Source organism: Ictalurus punctatus, chromosome 3 (assembly GCF_001660625.3).
Source record: "Ictalurus punctatus breed USDA103 chromosome 3, Coco_2.0, whole genome shotgun sequence".
NCBI lineage: Eukaryota > Metazoa > Chordata > Actinopteri > Siluriformes > Ictaluridae > Ictalurus > Ictalurus punctatus.
This window is the reverse complement of record NC_030418.2, coordinates 19,346,499-19,369,697: the sequence shown is the minus strand read 5'-3', so window position 1 is coordinate 19,369,697 and position 23,199 is coordinate 19,346,499. Positions and strand designations below refer to the sequence as shown.

Below are 23,199 nucleotides of genomic sequence, written 5' to 3'. Positions count from 1 at the left end.
ACATTAAGAACACAATACCTTCTGGACTAATTCATTGCTGGCTCCTATGTTCATATGAGCAAACACGTTCCACTTGACTGCTCCAACAACACCAAAGAACATTACCTTCAGCTGAACCGTATCACTTAGCAAGCAGCCTGCAGAGACTTGCACTGTAACTGCCACTTCAACTCAATTCCCACCTTTGAGAGCGTTTACCTCATCTTCCCTTATATTTCATGTGTATATCTTTATCTTCATCTGTGCATTCAGATATAAATATTATGATCACTCCTCCAACCTCAAAGCAATTTAACGAAAAGGAGTGATGCAGAACAGATAAAAGTAATGAACTATCAAGCTGCTGTTGTAAAGAGAACAAAAAGAACAAACAGCCTGTAGAGCTCTGATGCAGTCTGAACTTGAGCAATAATATCTGATTATATACTTTGATTTAAAACAGGCTATCACTTGATTCCTGCATCATCTAGGGGGTGATAAATCAACTTATACCAGGAAGATTACTTAATACCTGGTAAACCAGAGATTCCTGCAAAAGGAATTTTAAAAAAACATTTATCAGCAGATGGGGATTTTCAAAATGCAACATACAGCTGCTTTAGTTTTGGATGCACGAGAGCTATGTGAATATGACTTTATTTGGGTCTTATATTTATAGTGTTCTTTACTGTGGCCAGCCTCCATTCTGTATTGAGAATGAATAAATAACAACTAACTGCAGTTCTGGTTCTACTCTTCATAGATAAAAATGAGTTACCGATATTTATGGACTGTTAGACACTCTCAGTGGGTCACAGATTAATCAATGAGCGGCCCCAGAATGAAGTAATGCTAACTCTGATATGACTTCACTTCAGGGGTTAAAACTACAAATGGGCGGAAAGAGCTGACAGGTTAATTAATTGCATCATTGCAGGGTCTAAGGCAACCTAACCTAAAGATGCACACACTGTGGAGGAACGAACGCTGGCCTCAAATAATGTCCAGATGTCTTTGTGAGCAGGACATGCAGGTAATAATAATAATAATAATAATAATAATAATAATAATAATAGTACATACATACATACATACATAAATACATACATACATACATACATATATACATACATACATACATACATACATAGTAACTGTGCAGACAAGCACTCAATTACTCACTCTCTGTAACCACTTCATCCTTGTCAAGGTCACGGTATATCCAGAGCCTATCCCAGGAACACTGGACATGAGGCAGGAATACTGGATAGAATGCTGTTCCATTGCAGAGCCATGCAGTGACACTGAACTTTAAATATTTTATCTAGATGTGAAGTATATACCTATTATTTTACTGGTCTCTGAGTTATTTTGTAAAATGACAGAATCTGAACATATACCTCACAATACAAATTTTTAGGACAATAGAACATTTTTAGTAACAGATCTCATTCATGCCATGTCTGTGCACAATTAAAACAATTCTATAAAATCGACAAATTGGCCAGTGAAAGAATCAGTGTAGCGAAAACATCCACAAGTGAGGTCAAGATGACTTCAGTTAAAGGATGGAAATATCACTCAACACTTCCTCAACTGTGTGTTAATTCCATTTCACAAAATAAAAAGTACATCCCTTATGAGGCTGTAGATCAGCTATAAAACCTAACACTGGGGTGGACATTTGACATTTCATGTTGTATTTTTTATTTCTATTTTTATTCTTGATGTTTGTCATGTATGCCTTTATAAAATGTTCTACAAACAACACAGGTGACTGTAGCCTAGTATTACATGAACAAAAGAAATAAGAAGAGCCATATTTTGCCATTTTGTCCTGGTTTTATATAACAATGCTCTGTCGAACCCCCAAACCGAGTGTTTCCCTATCAGAACAGGTTTCAGGTAGAACTATTTAAACAACCTTTAACCAGCCCAATAAACCTTTAAATCTTTCTTTAAGTGCGTGAAAGTGAAACTGAATAATTTATCATTAAAAGTTGTGGTGTTGTTTTTTTTTTTTAAGCTAAATTCTCCAAAGTTATTGCGACAGCACAGAAACATGGGTGGGGTTTTGCTGAATGATCCTGAGTGACAGGGAGGCAGAATGAGAACAGAAAGAAAACTGCCACTTTTTGAACATGGAGCAGCTGCAAGACAACACAACAGGTCATTTCTGCCATCTAGAGGTGGTTTATAACTTGGACTAGATGTTACATTTGATACCAGTCCTGAAAGCATCGTTAGACAGCGGGTGTTTTGCTGAACGTCTTAAAGAACAATATAACTACATATATGAAATACATATTATAAATACTGTATTATAATTGTTTTTAATTATAATATTGTGAGATACAGGGTTTTTGATTTCTGTGAGCTGTAAGACTGTAATCATCAAGATTAAAAAACACAGAAAGGTTTGAAATATTTCACTTTTTGTGTAATGAATCTAGAATATATTAAAGATCCACTTTTTGAATTAAATTGTGGGGGGAAAAAAAGAACTTTTCCACTATATTCAAATTTTTAGATGCACCTGTAATGGCAATTGTATTGGTTATAAGAGAAACCGTAATGGTCCCTGTGGGTCTCTACTGGTAATGTGTTGCCTTCTATTGGTGGCATATTATGTCTAGTGGTTTTAATGGTTAACAGTTGATGGTTTGTAATAGTATTTGTAGTGGAAACCATTAAGATTTCTGTGATGGTTTCTATTTTTGTGTTTGTTTTTCACCAGGGATGATAGGAGTCTGCACTATTGTTAATGTTGTTTATTTATGTACTCAATTATAGGGGAGACGATTAGTTTTAAGGATAAATGTTGGATATATAGTTTCAGGATGAATAAATAAATAAAAAAAACGATTACTTTAAGGATAAACGTTGTGACAATATATATACACTGACTGCATGTCAACGCACGTTTATATTGTATATACTTGCTCATTGAACGATTATTCAAATATATTTTGTATAACATGTAAATATATAATAATAATTGAGCATTTTAATTACAAGGTAGAGCAAGATAAAATGCAAAGAAGGACAATCACAAGTTCGCAAACTGAAAGGAAGAAATGGCAGTAAGTCATTGTGAGCCGAAAGAGTCGGCTCCTATCACTGAGCTGTGTCAAATGATCTGAAAAGAGCCGGAATTACCATGACTAGCCACGAGGTGAATATACCGTAATAAACGAGTAGTTCAGACTATCTGTGGTCATGTTGCGTCTTTTGGGGTTGGGACCCGCTAGTGTAGTGATGGGAAGTTCGGATGATTTTACTGACTCGGATCTTCGAATCTCGTTCAAGCAAAATGAACGGATATTTTTTTCAAGTAATTTAATTAAAATCTCTCTCTCTCTCTCTCTCTCTCTCTCTCTCTCTCTCTCTTTGTTTGTTATCCGTACCCGTACTCAAATGAATCACTCTCTGAGACAACTCATACTTCCCGAATCATAGTAAAGATTCATTCAAAATGAACGAATCATTCATGAGCGACACATCACAGCTCTAGTTCAAATAAAGAAATGACTAAGTAATAAGTAAACATTAATGAGCTGTAGTGATATTTACAAGAGTGTCCTAATTTGTAGATATAACCTGGCGTATTTGGCCAGTTTTATTTAGCAAAATCTGTGTTTCAGCTGTCGAAAAGAAAAGAGAGCAGGGACTTTTATTTTGACTATTTACCGGAACTGGAACTGGAACTTATTATTTCTCCCTTCACAACACCTTACGTGTTTAATTGTGTAAGCAGTATACGTGCTGTGAGTAGTACACTTGTAGAGAAAGCGAATTGAAATGGATGTAACTGTAAACGAATAAATTTTTGAACAGAAACAGACCGTTTGGAAGGTTCGTTCTTGTTTGGATAATTTTTCCATCGTTGACTTAATATAGAGAGAACGTGTAGTAAAGAACCGTGTCTGAATATCAGCTGCTTGTCAGGTAGCTAGTTAGCAATAACAATGTTGGTGGCTAGCAGACAATAGGACACTGAGTAGAGCTCGAAATGACACTTTGTGTTATTGTGTTAAAGTTAGCTTGGACACGGTTCTGTCACAGTGTGGTTAGGATACATTTAAATTAAAATTAAATTACATTTCAATTTGTAATTAGTTAGCTTGTTACATGAGCAGTTTTTACAAACCCAAAGTCAACACCTGCTGGTACTGGACAGTCTGGTTCTGCACACTTGGCTAGAAAAAACTGTGACACGTGTCTCTGTCTATTTCCTGCGTGATGACATTTAGACAGCCTTCATGTTGTATCTCTGTCAATTCTGATGTTCCCATCCTCGTTTCTAGCTACATTAATATGCCTATAGACAACAATGAGGAACCAGACTGTCCTGCATTGTCCAGTCCAGTGAGTGCTCTAACACCAGGAGAGAAAGAGGACAATGGGTCCAGCAGGGCCTCGAGTGGACGCTCCATCCCTGAGAGCAGTCAGGAAGAGCCAGCTGCTACAGCCTGCCCTGGTAATGCTGGGCCTGAAAACTCCAGGAAATCCCTGCTCCATATCAACCGTCAGGAGATCCAGGCGGTGGCTCGGAACGATCAAGCAGCCGAGCTCCAGGGTTTGGGAGTGGACGTCTATGATCAAGATGTTCTGGAGCAAGGAGTCCTGCAGCAGGTGGACCGAGCCTTCCAGCAGGCCACTATGGCCACGGCGAGGGCCGATGCAGAGAAAGAATACGAATCCGTTCTGGATGATGTCAGGTATGGACAGTGTCAAAGAGCCGCCAGGGAATTTAGTGTCCGCCATGTAGTTATTTACGCTGTCCCGGAGACCTAAAATTCCAAGGTCCCAGGTTTGATCCTGAGCTCTCTGGTTTCTTCCTGCCTCCTAAAACATGCCAGTAGGTGGATTTGGCTGTGCAAAATTCTCTGTAGGTGTGAATGAGTGTGTGTGCATGGTGCCCTGTGATGGACTGGTGTCCCATCCAGGGAGTATTCCCATCTCACGCCCATTGTTCCCAGGATGGGCTCCGGATCCTTTGGGGAAGGAATACTTGAAAGTGTAGCACCAAAATCAGTATCAGATTATATTTTAACTACGGCATATAGAAAATGAGGGGGGAAAAAAAAGCATAAAACAGGATAAACATATAATCATGTCAGTTATGTTTTGCAAAAAGGTGCTTTCACATTTCATATAGCCCTGTTTATGTGGACTGAGACAATAAGAACTCATTCCTAGTTTTTTTCATTCATACTGTCTCTAGCCTTGAATGTGCACTCGGTGTTTAAATACTGACTGTCTCAGTCGGTGTCAGCTCGCATGTACCTTTGTGTCATTTTCTTTAGCTTGTTTCAGCATCGTATTAGGAGTCTTGCTGATCCCCCATTCACTTTTTACTCAGAAAACACTTAAAACACAGTTAAAACACAGAAAACTAGTGTTTTAACTATATGGTTCCTTATATAATGCTCACTCCAAATGTCGAGGAGAGCTGGCGCACAGCTGCTCGGCACGGCCGTGGTTTAAATGATTGAACTAAGCTCAGCTGAAACAGCACATAAGCAATGTAGAAGAAACCTTTTGGATCTTTTCGAGGATTTCGAGAAATGCACTGAGTACACTTTACATTCATAAAGCGTCAACAACTAAACCCATATAGTAGACTTGAAAAGAACCACGTCTTGAGATGATCCGAGCTCATTTGGAGCATTCACATATGGACCAGGTTGAAAGTCCACTTTAATAGGCTGAAGTGAACCAAGAGTGAAAACACACTAAGAGAAAGTCAGTACTGGTTTTTGAAGGATATTTAGAACTTTGATTACAAAAACCTGGTTTCAGAGCACCATTATTTAAGACTTGTCTTAAAATTCATATAATTTGGCATGAATATTTATATTCACACCTATAGCATCAGCGCCATGGTGTTATTTTGTTCATATATTTAGTAAATGGATGGACCTGACCTACTATGGCCTCTTAATATTTTAAAGCAATTCCCCAGGCTTTATTCTGCTTACATACCAACTATTTACGTTGTTCTGTTGCATCTGGTTAGGTCATGCACAAGTGCTCTAAAACACATCAACAAGATATTAGAGCAGCTCGCTCCTCATGCCGCCTCCAGCAAGGACATCAGCCGGAAAATCGACTCTGTCAAAAGGCAAAAGGAAAACAAGGTAATTAAGTTTTTAACACTTTCCACAAAAGGCACGACCATGTGTAATCTATCACACAATGACGTTTTAGGTCTGGCGACGATAAAACAAGCGTAGAGATCTGTATCAGCATGTTGGTAAGTTGTGGAATCTTTTTATCGTTTATAGGAGAAGCAGTTAAAAAAGATCCGAGCCAAGCAGAGGCGGTTACAGGCCGTTTTGAGTGGAGAGGATATACAGAAGCTCGAGGCAGAGTTATTGACTGAGGATGACACAGGTGAGAATGAAATACAGCCTTGTGTATACTGTTGGACTATGTCCAGTGCTTTTCAGGGGAGCATTAAGGTACTGTATGGCAACCCTAGGCAGTCGCACAGGATTTCGCATTTCAGGGTTTTTTTTTTTTTGTGATGGCTGTGGCCAAAAATGCTTGATTTTGCTGCATTTCCCCCCCAAACATTGCTGTGCAACTTGCAGAGATTTTGTGCTTTTTTTTCGGAGAACTATTTGCATTGGTAAAATGGCAATTGCATGAAATTGTTTTACTCGTTCTTTCAAAGTGATGAGACCTTTTAGTACTCATGTTCAATGCACGTGAATCGAAGTGGGTTTTGGCTGAGTGCGCGTTGTGATGACGTCACATGACACGTCTAGGCCCAAATCTGCAGAAAATCGGCGGTAATTTAGAAAAATTGCAAGCTCCACCGAATATTGCAGAGTTTGCTTGATTTTACGTTCATTTCTGCAGTCGCTATATCGCTATATCCTGGAGAGACTGCTAAGGTCCTGGGGATTCATTATTGAATAACATACTCTCAATCAATGGCAGGTATAAAATAGTGAGCTGGGCCAGTACGTGCAAAGCAACTCTGATTAAAGTATTGGTCAACAAATTCTTTTAAATCAGAAAGTTTATTCCTACACTTGGGTCTAAGAGTGGAATGGGAACAATGTGCAAAAAGTCTTTAACCTTTAGATGTACTTATAAATGAGCAAGTATTTAGGTGTGCTTCAGAGTTGTGTCAAACTATTAACACTAGCGAAAGGTGGCAGCAGTGAGACAGAAAAGACACGCACACACTAACTTCCACACTCAGAAACATGTACTGCCACTGAGAGATCCACAGCTCATAAAGATGGTCCATGTTGATCATGAAGTTATCACAGATTTGATTACTAATCACTGCACAATCATTGGAGACTCACCAAATCTGGCTGCTCTGTTCATTTCATCTCAAGACTAAAAAGGAACAATGCAGTGTGAACTGTGAATATAAACAAGCACACAGTTAGGTTAAAGTAATTTGGATCCCAGGCTCATTATCCTGCATTTGCTCACATCTAATCACAGTGTCATTGCTTTCATTTCTTATGCTTTGAGGAGCGCTGGGCTATCACGGTACCAGTAATGACCGGTCACAGAATCAACAATTTCAGCCAGTGAGGCTTCTTCCGGCCGTGGCAAAATCAGAACTGATGTAACATTTATGTGCTGGTTTTAATACAGTCAGTTTTTTATATGCAGAAATAATCATTCTGGTCCCATTTTGTCCCACCCATTTTGTCCTGTATACAGGACAAAAAATTTAAAAATTCAAATATTGTGGAAAAGTTCATTTTTTTTTTCGTAATTTTATTTAAAAAAGTGGAACTTTCATATATTCTAGATTCATTACACATAAAGTGAAATATTTCTTGGGTTTTTTTTTTTTTTTTTTTTTTTTGCTTTAATCTTGATGATTACAGGTTACAGCTCACGGAAATCAAAAATCCAGCATCTCAAAATATTCAAATAAAGAATTTATAATACAGAAATGTTGACCTGAGAAGAGCTCTAATCAGCTAATTAACTGAAAACACCTGCAAAGGTTTTCTGAGTCTTTAATCTCTCAGTCCGGTTCAGTACACACAACCACAATCATGGGGAAGATGATTTATGATGTTCTCTATTTTCACTAAAGTATATTCAATTTGAAAGGCCACAACAGAACAGAGAGTGATACAGATCTGTGGCCTTGACATTCCTTCCCTTGCAGTGCCAATGATATGATACTAAAGTTTCTTCCAAACTTTTTCTACCTTCCAGTTTCCTTCAGTTGAAAAACACTTTGAACAATAAAATGATGTACAGAAACAAGTAGGCTGCAGGGTCACATAACTATGTATCTTTATTAACTGTGTATGTGTGTGTGTGTGTGTGTGTGTCAGAGGCAGGCCCATCCACACAGGGCAGCATGCTCATGCCTGCTCAGGAGACGGAGTGGGAAGAGCTCATCCGCACAGGTCAAATGACGCCTTTTGGCACACGCATCCCTCAAAAGCAAGAGAAGAAGGAACCACGCAAGGTGATGCTGAGCGAAAACTCTGGCTTCGACAAGTACCTCGCTGACCAAGCCATTATGGCAGAGAGAAGAAAGAAACCAACACCAAAGAAGAAGAGGACAGTTTCCAGGAGTTCCTCTGCAGGCGCCCCAAATAACAAGGCGTCCTCCAAGCAAGAAAAGAAACTGCAGAAACGGATGCGGAAACTCCAAAGGACTGCTCTAAAGGCTCACCCCAAAGCAAGGCCTAAAACAGAGAAAGCATTTCCCCAGGCCAGACAGAAGGGCTACAGGGATGACGGCACAGACAGCGAGGGTTCCGAGTACGTGCCTAGTGATGAGCTTATGGATCCCGAGGAACCAGAGCGAGATGACGAGTTCTGGCTGGATGAAAATGAAGAATATGAACTTAAGCCGTATAAGAAGAAGGAAGCTAAAACCAAGAAGTCAAAAAAAGAAGACGGAAGCGAGGAATACCTTCCTAGCAGTTCTGAGGACGAGGACGCGGAGAGAAAAGTCAAGGTGAAGAAACACAAAGACGATGGGGATATTGAATCCTACAGGAAAAGAATTCGGTAAGGCCTAATTGCCTGGTCTGTGTTAATATTTTAGAAAGTTTATTGTTTGTCACAAACAAAAAAATTCAGTTAAGGATTCATGTGACCATCATTTGCTTATTACGAGTGCTGGAATCGATAATCTGGCAGCTGTTCCTCAACTAAGAGTCCATTCATAGGCTTCTCATTATAATGGGCATGTATTTATTCCACAATGTGAAAATATATGCTAATGTGAAAATAGATGGTACCAAACCTAACAAGATTTAGAATTCGTATTTATAGTAAGAAATTGAGTTGGCACAGTGACTGTTTTCTGTACTTTTTTGTGATTTGGAAGTGAATGCAGATACACATTGGCAGTTTGTTGGCGCTGTGTGACCGTGTGGAGTGAAGGAGGAAGGGGGGGAAAAAAGCGTAATTAACTGAACCAATGCTTAGTCTTGACTTAATTACAAGTGCAGTCTCGGAAGCCCCAGATAAAGGGAACAGTTTCATTGTGGAGTGACAGGGCCAGGTCCAAATGAAGATGGATTTTTTTTTCCCCTTTCACTCCTTTCTGCACACCTTTCTTGGGGAGCTCAAACTCCTAATTGTCTGTATCAATCTTAATTTGCTTCGATGATGACACTGCCACTAACTGCCGTATCCCTGCAGCCAGAAGTGGTTCAATTAAAGCTGCCCAGCAAGAATGATGGCGAGGGAGCTAACTAAGGCAGTGCAGTGGCCTCTCTCTCTCTCTCTCTCTCTCTCTCTCTCTCTCTCTCTCTCTCTCTCCCCCTCTTTCTCTCTTTGTCAGGAAAGGAAATTAAAACTACCTGCCCATACAGTACTTCACCATGTTAAACCAAGTTTCCCAGAGGTGGTTAAATAAACAGTGCTTGCTGAGTCAAATTAAGAATGCGTCGAATCGTTTCGGTCGTGTCAGACTCATTTGGCTAATCAAAACCTAGATTGGACATTATGTCAAATCAGCGCGAGAGCTATTTCCGGTAACACACTGACTGTCCTCCTGCAGGAATTGGAAGAGGCAGAGACTCCAAGAGAAAGAGCAGAAGAGGCAAGCAGGGGAGGACGAGTTTGAAGAGAGTGATGCTGAGTTTGATGAAGGTTTTAAGGTGCCCGGATTTCTTTGGAAGAAACTCTTCAAGTGAGGAAATGGGAGTTACACTTTATTTTATTCTGTATATACTGACCTGTATTTGTTTAGGCAGTATGCAGAGTATCAGCTTTTGAGAGCCATGATTGATTTTCTTTTATTTATTTTTTATTAAAATGACTTATTTATTTGATAGGATTATGTGTAAGCTCTGTAAAGAAAACTAGTTCATGGAAAGCAGATTTCTGGTAGATAGATTTATGGTTGTGTATGTTTAGAGTTTAAGCTTACAACAGGAAGCCTCAGTTATTGTATTGTGTTTTACAACAAATCAATTGGGCAACACTTACAGGCCATTTATTTAGAATCAATGGAGATAATGGCCCTATGATTAATTGATCAGGTGTGTTGTTTGTGTTGTGCTGGCCTGGCGTTTTGTACTACATGCCTGCTTTTGTTGTCCAGGTATCAGCAGACAGGTGTCAGGTGGATGTGGGAACTGCACTGCCAGCAGGCAGGAGGCATTCTGGGAGATGAGATGGGCCTTGGCAAGACCATCCAAGTAATAGCTTTCCTGGCAGGCCTGAGCTACAGCAAGTTGAAGACACGTGGCTCCAATTACAGGCAAGAGACCACACGTGTCCAAACCCCTTAAATGCTCCTGTGGTCTCTCACACACATACACACATACATACACATTCACTGGCCACAATAGTCATACTTAGAACTTAGGAAAATAATTGAATTATTTGTAACTCTGTAATCCTAACTCTCAGATGTCTATTCTCCCAGGCTTTCTTTGTAAAACGTACACAAGCGCACACTATCTTACACCACGCCCACCCTCACCCCATCCCTCCAGACTGGAAAGTCTTGATTGCAATGAATATTTCAGCAGCTGGATTGCTGGTGGAGAGAGGTTTGGTGTGAATTATTAAAGACGTTTCAATTATGATATCCCTCTAATTCTCTTAGTGGCGACATCAAAGGAAGAACAAGGACGTGAAATGAGAGTAACTGTAGGGGAGGGGCAGGGAGGGAAATTAAACATGAAACACATAATTAAATACGTTTAAAGCAGTGCCTTTTTGTTTTTCAGCACCGTGTTTGCTTAGGGTGGGGGCCTCATTCCTAGTCAATACTACTATGTCTGGCGTCGTCCATCCACAAATTGATTGTTTTGCAAACTCAATTATGGCTCAATATCAATGGCTGCCGTGATCCGGAATATCATATCATATGCTGTAAGGCTCCTAGAGCCATTTAGTGCATTTTGTCGATTCATCTCCATTGGCGAACGCTCAAAGGGAACATTATCTTGGCCTAGCTTCAACTCAGAGTTCATGACCTCCTCATTTCGTTTAAATGTGCTGCAGAATAATTTTTCCTCACCATTTTCTCTTAACGTTGATTGGAAATGTCAGCCCTTCAGGGGTTTTTTTTTGTTTGTTGTTTAGCCTTTGAATAAGAATCTCACCTGAATTTAGAAACTTCATTTACCTCGTGCTCTCAATAAACTGCTAAGGTGTGTTCATTTGACCAGTCCTTGCTGTTGTATGCAGTGTTATTGTCGTCTACACATTAATTAATTAATTAATCACTTGACTGAATTTATTCTCCTACTCCTAATTTTTCCTACATACCATTCGGGACATATGTGGCATTTTTATGCAAATTTCCATAACCACCATAAAAAAAAAAATATCGCTCTTGTGTGGTAAATATTTCTGATGGCTTTGTATATGTGCAGGTATGCTGGATTGGGGCCCACAGTCATCGTATGCCCAGCCACAGTCATGCATCAGTGGGTGAAGGAGTTCCATACCTGGTGGCCTCCATTCCGTGTAGCAGTTCTCCATGAAACGGGTTCCTTTAATAATAAGAAGGTGCATCATAAAGTATTATCCAGGAGTCCAGCTATGAGGTCCATGTGTAGGCTTTAGCCAATTGTGAATCTTATTGTGAATCTTTGGTAGATTCCACCTGTCAGAGATGGCCATCAATTTGCTGTTAGCAGGATGATTTTTTAAGCCTAAAAAAAGCATGAGGTTAAATAAATAAATAAGTAGACTTTTTCTCATTTTTTGTGCGTGATAGGGTTTTCAAAATGGGTTACATGCCAGTTTGGGAGTTGGGGTTACATCAACTTACTTAATTCTTGCCTCACTTACTTTTTTGTTGTATTTTTACCCCATTTTTCTCACAAGTCAGCCTTTTGCCAATTTCCATCCACCTGCTAGCATTCCACTATCACATGCCAGCTACCAAACAGGTAGGGTGAAGACTAGCACGCGAGTCCTCCAGCCACTGTGTCTGTTCAATACGTCACAAGGCAGCTGAACTCACTCGTAGGAAGGCACTAACTGCACTCTTCTGCGTATGTGAGCTCCCAGGCGCCCACAATTAGCTAGTGGTGTTCTGATTGACAGGGGAGCGAGTAATGCCATCCATCCCACCCAGAGAGCACTGCCAATTTTGCTCTTATGGCTCCTAGCCATGGATGGCTGTGGCATTGTTGTAATGATTGAGCAACCGATTATCTGTTGCGCCAGTCAAGAGCCCATATTCTGCCTCACTTGTGAGTCTTTTTGGATAAAAACATCTGCCAAATGAATATATGTAAATGTAGTGCAAGTAATATAACCAGTTAAAATGGAAGGAAAAAAAAGTGGAACATTTTGTAAAGGATTGGGTTATTTTTAATAACAGCATAATCGGCCCTCAGTGAGAGTTGATGATATGTTTTGTGCAATATATGAAAAAGCTCCCCTGAAATGTTCGTAAACTTTCCCACACCAAAGCCTAACATGACAACAAGACTGAGATGAAGCAGTGCAGCTTTGATTTACTGTATTTATGCCAGCATGGTGTTTTTCCTCCCGTAAACAGATATCCTAGTGTGGAGTAGATCTGGCTCCAAGGAAATGTTAAATTAATTAAGGCTAAGGTAGCTGGAGCTGCTATAGGGCTGCTGTGAAGTGTTTACTCTGAATGCTCTTCTCTACTCTCCCCGTCTCCCTGCCTGACACAGTGATTAATGGGGGCTGTTGCCTGGCAATCCACGCTTTGCCCTCTAGGAGGAGGATTGGTCTCAGGAGTTGGGGGTGTGGGGAGGAGGGGTTTTAGTTGTGCTGCGTTTGTGCCTAATGACAGCGTTTTCATGCTCAGGCTAACACTGCCTCAGAACAGATGTACCTTATTAATTGGCTGCAAAGTGAAAAGGGGGGAAAAACAAGAGGTTACATGGCTGCTGCGCTTTTAATTGGAATTCACTTGAGGCTTTTGGTGTGAATTCTGGAGGTGGACATGGACTCCAGCATGTTATAAAGACGGGAGCCTAGTGCAAGTGACCTACTATAATGTATGAATGTAACTGGACACATTTTTCTAAGCAGCGTCATAATCATAAACATTTTGTCATGTTTTTCAGGAGAAGCTCATCCCTGAGATAGCCGCTAGCCACGGGATCCTCATTACGTCTTACTCATATGTACGCATTATGCAGGATTACATTCAGAAATACGACTGGCATTACATCATCTTGGATGAGGGCCACAAAATCAGGAACCCAAATGCAGGCGTGACTGTTGCATGCAAGCAGGTAACCGTGCCTTTATTTCACTTCGTATGAACTATAAAGCTACAGATTTAGTGTTCAGATGAGGCGACGGAGGTATATAAGCAAACTGTGTTATTTAGCTTAACGGAATCTTTAGCTCCGATTAAAGCATTCACTCTATCGTCTTAGTTGTAGTCTGGAATATCAGCTTACCTTGCATAGATATCTTATTTTACTGCCATCCACTTCTTAATTAATTTATGTGTGCTGTAGCCTTATGGATTACTGTATTAAAAAGTCCATTGGAAATTCCACATTGTTTCGATTTAATATTGAATAAACTGAAGCTAATGGTGCTTCTAGAACTAATGTATCATGAAGAGTTTTGATTGTCAAATCATTTTCTGATTAATAACGGCATACTTGTACCAATGAGGCTCCAAAAATTTTCTCAGTCCACATCTTTGCTTGTACAATCTGTTTTTGAAAGAATGCTTCATATTATTTCAATTTGATCAGTGTCTCTGTTTTCTTCCTCAGTTCCGGACCCCTCATCGGTTCATCCTCTCTGGCTCACCAATGCAGAATAACCTGAAGGAACTTTGGTCCCTTTTTGACTTTGTGTTCCCCGGGAAACTGGGGACACTTCCTGTCTTCATGGAGCAGTTCTCAGTGCCTATCACCATGGGGGGCTATTCTAATGCCTCTCCTGTGCAGGTGAGGCTGAGCTGATGCACACTTTAACCCTCCTATTATGTTGGGGGGAAAAAGTTTCATCCTTTATGTCATGGGTCACAAAGACTTCTACAGTTTAAATACACACACAAAAAAAAATAGCAAAGAACGTCTTAAAACAGTAAACCTTTATTATGTCCGAGACAAGCCATAAGAAGAAATATTTTCATCCAAGTTTATGACCCTAAATGAGAAAAGTAAAAAAAAATTCAAAAAGAAAAAGAGAGATTAACCAGTATTTCAGATATCTTGAATGTGGAAATGGGTCAAATTGACCCATAACATAATAGGAAGGGTAAAACAGTGACTCACATGATTTAAACTTGAGCCTACATCATATACATAAGCTTAAACTTAATGCTAATAAAAATCATAGTCTTATTCCTCTAACATGAATGGCTTTTTAATGTAAATAGATGGTCAAGCTATACCAGGGCTTCAGACTGTTTCAAGGAACAAAAAGAAAAGCTGGAAATATAATAATACTTAACTGTTCTGGAACTGAACTGAAACAAAGGAAATGGAACCCTACTGATCAAATGTAACATTGCATTTGGACTTATTTTGATAACACCCTCTGGTAAATTATTATGAGCTATTTCAACGTTATTTGTTAGACTAAATTCCATAGCCATCAATACAAACACTATATCTAAACCAATTTAATAGGTCTGCCTGATTTTATAGATCCTCTGAAAGGACCAGAATTAACCATGTCTTTGTTCTAACCAGGTGGAAACATGACATTGGAGCTGGAATGCAAGAGTGTGTGTGTGTGTGTGTATGTGTGTGTGTGTGTGTGTGTATATATATATATATATATATATATATATATATATATATATATATATACACACACACACATATAATATTTATATTATAAAAATAATAAATATATATAATATTTTTAAAATTATTTTTTTCCCCTGTACTCTGCTGTATACATTTTCATTTCTGTTGCAATAAATCCTCTGATTTTAATGAGGAGCATTTTATGGCCTTCACCGTTTCATCAACTGCCTGTACTGAAAATCATTAACCTGAGTTAATTAATTAAAACAGACAAAAATATAGTGTTTAGAATCCAGACCAAGGATGTTTAAGTGTCATGAAAGCTATATGGATGCATGTTTATTAATTCTTTAACCATATACATTTGTTCTTTGTTGAAAGGGTTCAACTCCTAATGCTTCCATTACCAAAAATAGAAATGATCGTATGATTGATATCATATACCTTTATGTATTTACATAAAAAGTTTTGCATCATTGTATACTCATAAATCTCAATTTTATAAGCATGCTATTTATTTTCGCTGATAGAGAATTATATTTATTTACCCAATAAAAGATTTTAAAAAATAATACACAATAAAAATACTGTAAGTAAATGGTAGTAATTTACTTAATATAATTTAGCAATTTCCTCTGAGTATCCATATGTCAGGACTGATATTGCTGCTGAGTTAATCAGCGATGAGAGGTGTACATGATGCCTTGAGCCTTTTCCATAAGCTCCATTACTGTAGCATATGCTGTCCCACCCTACACATGCTCTCATTCATCTAATCGCACTGTCCTCCCCTCAGTCTTTTCTTCTTCCCTCTCCATGGTGCTCTCTTTTGTTTTCTCGAGTGGGCTCTAATCCAGGCTTATTGTGTGCCCTGCAGTGTTGTGGGCCGACTGCTGGCTTCCTTTTGATCTGCGGATCCCTTTAAATTACTGCTAAATGGCATTTGGCCTAACACTGGATCAGGAGAACATTATTGATAAAAGCGTTTGGGCCCCCTCTGGAGTCCAGCAGCACTCTTATGAATCTTTAATGTGTCAATCTGCTGAAAGGAAGAGGGGGGGCTGCTGCTGCTGCTGCTGACATGCCTCAGGACACACTGCTCTGCTAGAACTTCATAAAGTGTGACTTGTTTGCCCTTATTTAAAGTGAATCTTTTCTGCATCCAAGAAAAGGCAGTTGAATTCGGATAGGTTCGATGAAATTGAAAACTTGTAGTTTTCAAAAACTTCTGTCAGTCCTGCTGAAGTTATGATCATCAAGGTTCAGGAAAAGTATTTCAGGAGGTTGTTGATATTTTTTCCTCTGCTTGTCTCTTCAGGTGCAGACAGCCTATAAATGTGCCTGTGTCTTGCGCGACAGCATCAATCCGTACCTGCTGAGGAGGATGAAGGCAGATGTAAAGGCCAATCTCTCATTACCAGACAAAAATGAGCAGGTCTGCATACAAACAATGCTAGTGTCTTACACATGTACATATGACACCAGTCTGCCTTCAAAAAGGCATTTTCAGATAAATCTGACTTCGGCAACCTGACTAATTGTTGCAGTTGTGTAATATGCATATGTATATTTTTTTTCAGGTACTGTTCTGTAGATTAACTGAAGAACAGCGGCAAGTCTATCAGAACTTTTTGGATTCCAAGGAAGTGTATCAGATTCTGAACGGAGATATGCAGGTATTTTTTCACCTTGGCAGTGAAGTCAAGTGGTCCTAAGATTGTGTGAAAAATTCGAATGTAGGACGTTTTATTGTTGAAAATGGCTTATAACTGTAGCCATAGATAGCAAGCTACTGATTAACTATTGATAACTTAGAGATGGATTAGTGTAGACTATCCATAGATGTAGTACTCAAATAAATAAACGTTTCCAGATGGGGTACTATGTTCATTCATTGTTCATTTGTTTCCTGGAATAAGAAAGCCTTATTCATTATTCACTTTACTCTCTAGCAAAATGGCTGTACCTTTGCTTCACTTTCTCAAATGTAGCGGTCCTTCCGCTTTTAAATTCCTAATTTTATTTGCAGATATATCTACTATTTCTTACTTCATCACAACTATACATATCTATTATTATAACCTGTTTAAGGTTTTCCCAATATATTAATTACATTCACACAATGCAAAAACTGACAGATTCTCAAATATATTGTGTGTTTATACGATCAACAACTCCACAATTCTTTACTTTTATCTACACGGTAATAAATATTTTTTTTTCCAAATAAGCAATTCATCACAGAGCTCTAAATGTGAGCGGAAGTGAAAGCTGTGCAACTTTAGTGCAGTTTACAAACCCCATTTTTTGTGGTCACTGTAGTCCATTAACCCACATATATAATGCAACATTGAACACTCTGAAGTAAGAGACTTTACCCTGCTCAATGACCCTTATTAAATCAATTGAATTTATTAAAGGCTTCATGAGAGTAGTGTTTGACATAAGGAATCTATTTTCTGATTTTTTTTTTCTGTTATTTCCATCAATATGAAGCGAAACCGTATTATTTTCATTGTCCAGATTTTCTCTGGCTTGATAGCGTTGAGGAAGATTTGTAACCACCCAGACCTGTTCACCGGTGGGCCACGCATGCTGAGGGGCATACCTGCGGAGGAACTGACTGAGGAGGAGCACTTTGGCTACTGGAAGCGCTCGGGCAAGCTAATAGTGGTGGAGTCTCTGCTCAGGTTGTGGTTCAAACAGGGACACAGAGTCTTGCTCTTCACTCAGTCTAGACAGGTCAGTGTTTCAAGCAGAGCAGCACATTAAAGACTGAATAAAGAGAATTTCTGAGAGATATGACAAAAGACCACAACTTTCTACAGTCTTTTGAAAGAAATATGATCTCATGAAATAAATACTGATGTGTGAATATCTATGCTATGAAATTTCTTTCCCCCAGTTATTTTTAATATATTATTTCAATAGAACAGGAACAGGGAGGGTACCTTACTGAATTATTTTCAACCAACTCCCAATCACAACATTAACACCTTTCAAATAGTGGCATAGCTCTGATGACATTGTCCGTTTATTAAGTTGGTGGACTAAAAAGATTGCACAATTGAGAAATATTTTGCCATTGTGTTTTCAAAATCCCTTTAAGAGCACCCATTTATTGTTTGCCTCTGTGGACATGACTTTAAGTAAAAACATGTGAATATAGCCTGTACATGATGGATAATCTGCACTTGCCGTGTCTCAAGAAGAAGCAGCTAAAGCACCAATAAAGTTATTATGTCATTTTCCTCTCTAACAGAATTCATTATGAGCTCTTATTGCATTGTAGGGTGTCTGTCAGGACCCAGCTGTCTTTGTTCAATAGAAATGAGATTTGGCTTCAGAGAGAACCTAAAACCCACACAGTTGGTACTTCTGTACATGTAATATTAATCTCCCTTAATCCTATTAGCACTAATCCTGTTCTCAATGCTCTGTCTGAAACCATTTCTCCCACACACACAGATGCTGGAGATCCTGGAGGTGTTTGTCAGGGAAAATGGATACACCTGCCTCAAAATGGATGGCACCACCACCATCGCGTCTAGGCAGCCGCTCATAGCGCAGTACAATGAGGTGAGTGATTATTGATTGCTCGTACCTACTGTGGTATTCTAAGCTATACATGCGATCTTGTTTTATCTTCGAAATTGCGATCAACTATTTTCTGCAGAACAAGGATATATTTATTTTCCTTTTGACGACCAAAGTTGGAGGATTGGGGATCAACTTGACTGGTGCGAACAGAGTAATTATCTACGATCCGGACTGGAACCCTAGCACAGACACTCAGGTTTGCCACAGTTGAACATACTTGCAATGTTTTGGTAAAAAGTGCATGTATCCACCATGGCTGTTACAGCTGATTGAATGTTTTCAGTAGGAGCTCTGATTAAACAGTGTCTCTAGACTGTACTTGTGTCTTGTCTTTAGGCCCGGGAACGTGCTTGGAGAATAGGGCAGAAACAGCAGGTGACTGTGTACAGGCTGCTCACCGCTGGGACCATCGAAGAGAAGATTTACCACAGGTTAGTTCTTAGTGATGATGTAGGTTTGAGTAAGCCATTTAGACTTTTCTGCTGGGTTTAGCCTGTTTTTTATTGTAATTTTTTAAGATAATTGCTTTATTTCTAATGGTTCTTTTGCCTAGTAGTTGATAATAAGAATACTTTGCTTTCTATTCCTCTGTGCTACTCTTTGCAGATGGTTTAATTGACAGAAATTGAAATGGGTTGTATTACGTATTAAAACAGAATTTGCAAATTGGCCACTTAAGGCAATCCTAAATAATCATGTGATTTTAAAAAAGGAGAAGATGGGGAGTTCTCAGACAACATAAAATAATATTATTAATATATTAATTTATTAGTTTGTGGCTGATTTACAAGCTGATATACTTCTACCATCAGTAGTATCATTTGAGTCATTATTGAAATGACTCAAATGTGGGTCTAGCATGTGTCGTAAAAGATCTCACTGAAAATCTAATATGTTGCTTTTCTTGTTTAATTCCATAGACAAATCTTCAAGCAGTTTCTCACAAACCGAGTGCTCAAGGATCCAAAGCAGCGGCGTTTTTTCAAGTCCAATGACATTTACGAGCTCTTCACCCTTACCAGTCCTGACGGCTCCCAGGGAACTGAGACCAGTGCAATATTTGCAGGTATTAATGAAATGATAAAAAGCCAGGAGTTGATTCTCTGTATGAAGACAATAAGCAGTTCCATCTTGAATGTAGCACGTTTTGGAGATTACTTGAAAATGTAACTTCGAGGTATCATTTGTTATATTTATTAGATTCCGTCACTTTATTATTCATTGCATCACTTATCACTCATCATATTTTGAAAATTGAACTTTCATTTGTAATTTCATTTGTAATCCAAACCATACATTTCACAAACTGACAATAATTCACTTATGCTACTACTCTTTTTAGGCACTGGCTCAGATGTACAGATTCCAAAGAGACACAAGGCGCCTCATCGTTCGCCATCAAACCCAAAACAGATGTCATCAAAGCCAGAGAAACCTCAGTCATCTTTACTGTGTAAAGAAAACTCTTCACCTGAGCCTTTAAAGAGAAACACTCCAACTCTTAATGGCCTATCCAACAGTAACTCCAACAAGGAAAGTGATTCTTTAAACATTACATCCACATCACACTCTGCTGATGGTTCATTAACAAACGGTCATCAGCAAGATCTCTTTATTGCCAACACTCCTCAGAAACACAGGGAAAAGAAAAAGCACTGTGACGTGACGGACGTTGCGAGCCAGCCCTCAGATAAGCATAAACGCAAGCATAAAAAACGTAAGCACGGCGAAGACGTCTGGTTTGAGGGTCATCGTATCTCTCACCTGGTGAAGAAGAGGAGATATAAAAGAGAAGACAACGAGGATCAGAAGGAGACAAAAGATGAGCAGAAGAACGACGACTATGTTCTCGCCAAACTCTTCAGGAAGTCTGGGATCCACAGTGTTATGAAACATGACACAATCATGGAGGCATCAAACCCAGACTATGTCCTTGTGGAAGCTGAGGCCAACCGGGTAGCTAAAGATGCCCTTAAAGCTCTGAAAGTGTCCAGACAGCACTGCAGACTGCCATTCAGAGGATCTGCAACAGCAACACCAACCTCTGCCAGGTAAGCTAGGTTTAGCCGCTACAGAATCATGTGCCTTTTTTTTATTCCTTGTGTGTGTGTGTGTGTGTGTGTGTGTGTGTGTAAATAAAATGTGTATATATATATATATATATATATATATATATATATATATATATATATATATATATATATATATATATATATATATATATATATAATGTATATGTATAATATAATATAATGTATAAAATTTGTATACTTCTGTTTTAGAAAACGATTTGGACAGAAGAAGAACTCTCTTCTCAACCAGCCCTCAAACACAGCACAAAAAGCAGGCGAGAAATGCAAGGTAAAAAAAAAAAACTACATTGTCTTGTGTACCCTATTAAGTGTTACCTATTTAATCTAGCTTAATCGAATAAGTTGTGTTTTTATTTAGGATGCAGAGTTCATAAAGAAAGCATGCATCAAGAAACTAAGATCAACTACCCACTTCAGTGGTGAGGGAGTGGAAGAAGAGGCGCTTTCTACCTCCCTCTCCTCCTCCTCACTGTTAGCCAGAATGAGGGCCAGGAATCACGTCAGTTTACCTCAGAGCCATAATGAAGAAGAAGATGATAACGAGCAAAGAGCACAGTCTTCCACTCCACATGCTTCCGCTACTGAGCATGATGAGCTGCTGGTGGATTTGAGGAACTTTGTGGCCTTCCAGGCTCAGGTTGATGGCCAAGCCAACACTCGGGAGATCCTGGAGTATTTCACTCCGAGACTAACCTCCACTCAGACTCCAGTGTTCAGAGAATTGCTTAGGAACATCTGTGACTTCCACAGGCTCCCTGGACAAGAAGGGAGTTGGAAACTCAAAGCTGAGTATAGATGACATGAATTGAATATGTATAATATTTAATGATTTCTTAAATTTATGCTTACCATATGTGGTACAGTATGACTGAACTCTGCACTTTGATAAATGCAGTAATTTTTCATGGTTAATGTATAGTATATATGTTGCTGTCATGTAGCATGTTGTTTAATGATATGGGATTGATAAAAACATACCTTTTAAAATATCTTTACTTGACAAGATTTTGTTCACTTTTTCTGTACTTTTTTGTGTTAAACCTGAGATTTACTTGATAATACGTTGTGTATAACTGGCAATGCACAAATGTCATTCAGGGACAAACATGGGCTATAACTGTGACTGTATAAAACATTGTATTTTTCCCCTCAACTGTATGCTTGATTGAGTAATTTAAATCTCTTTTCTTGTTTTTTTTGGTGTGGCAATGCTGTTTACTGTTTACGTACTTGTTGGTTTTAACAAATTCTAGTGCTACATTCCAATGTTAGCTTGATCATTCAGCTGTTTATATAGAACAGTGTTCTGTGTGGCTGTATTTGGCTGGTTAAGTAAGGCATCATGTAATGCTATATTAAAACCACTCAAATGGGTCCAAATATAAGTAGGTTTATGTTTTGCCTTTTAATTATTTTTTCTAGAATTCACTGTTGGTGAAAGATCCTCCAAATGCATCTTCCTCGATATGGAATAATCATGAAATATTTGTAAGATGAGATCAATATGGTCATCACTGTCATTTTTAAATATAAAAGAAGTTCCTCACAATTACATTATGCTGTATATGATGATGACGTTCCTCTGGACTATTCCTCTGGTTAACTCATTGGTTTAACTGCTGGTGTTATTTATTGACAGTTGTATACTGGCAATTTCTGGAATTTTATTTATTTATTTATATATTTTTTTGTCCTCCTAGAGAGATGAAACATATACCTTTTATACTTTTCAGTGATATGTATCCTCAGGTAACCTAATATAAAATTACACCTAATTAGCCTAGATTGCTGGTATCTTTTAGACTGCATAAACCAATAAGAGTTTGGCTTCAGATCCCGCTGACCGTGGTGCTGAAAACTCCACACCACTTCACTTCCCTCTGCTCATATGCTTTCCACCACGCTCCTAAATGTTCTCCAATTAATATAAATGCATCATTTCTTTCATTCGTTGTTCCATCTAATGCAAACGTAATCTTATTTTCAGAGGAAAACAAAACTTTTAAAATACGATCACCTCCCCAAAATGACTAGGATTGCTAGACAAGTGATTTTGAGATTATATAGCCTACAGCAAAAAATATACAGAATTGAATGAAGACCGAAGTTGTTTATATAAATGACTTAAATAAAGAGGGAGAAATAATTCAACACTGTATGTGTTAATGAAACACTAGGGGCTTTTTCTATGTGTATTGAAAATCGTTCGACTTATAAATATAAAGGGAGAGGGGGGGGGGGGGGGGGAGCATTAACTATGGAAGAGTAATATGGTTCATTTAATAATAACAATAAGAATAATAATTATAATATGAACGATTGCTTCTGTTTATTATAACTTA

The 23,199-nt window shown here is 38.6% G+C and overlaps 1 protein-coding gene across 1 annotated transcript; it reads left to right on the top strand.

The window, feature by feature from the left end:
- Nucleotides 1–3,716: 3,716 nt before the first annotated feature.
- ercc6 (excision repair cross-complementation group 6) lies at nt 3,717–22,409 on the top strand. Its single transcript, XM_017464762.3, has 20 exons — nt 3,717–3,834; nt 4,287–4,700; nt 6,002–6,122; nt 6,270–6,378; nt 8,310–8,997; nt 9,998–10,129; nt 10,544–10,702; nt 11,829–11,964; nt 13,509–13,679; nt 14,178–14,354; nt 16,483–16,599; nt 16,745–16,840; nt 17,688–17,906; nt 18,633–18,743; nt 18,841–18,960; nt 19,101–19,195; nt 19,685–19,830; nt 20,107–20,815; nt 21,047–21,125; nt 21,216–22,409. The coding sequence occupies exons 2-20, from the start codon at nt 4,297–4,299 to the stop codon at nt 21,654–21,656; spliced, it is 4,230 nt and encodes a 1,409-aa protein (XP_017320251.1). The 5' UTR covers nt 3,717–3,834; nt 4,287–4,296; the 3' UTR covers nt 21,657–22,409.
- Nucleotides 22,410–23,199: the final 790 nt, after the last annotated feature.

What these genes read in the sequence shown, in the direction of transcription:
- ercc6 (XM_017464762.3), top strand. Translation starts at nt 4,297, where the DNA reads ATGCCTATAGACAACAATGAGGAACCAGACTGTCCTGCATTGTCCAGT. An exon ending in AAAGGCAAAAGGAAAACAAG is followed by an intron (nt 6,123 to 6,269) that starts GTAATTAAGTTT and finishes TATCGTTTATAG; the next exon opens with GAGAAGCAGTTAAAAAAGAT. An exon ending in GACCAGTGCAATATTTGCAG is followed by an intron (nt 19,831 to 20,106) that starts GTATTAATGAAA and finishes TACTCTTTTTAG; the next exon opens with GCACTGGCTCAGATGTACAG.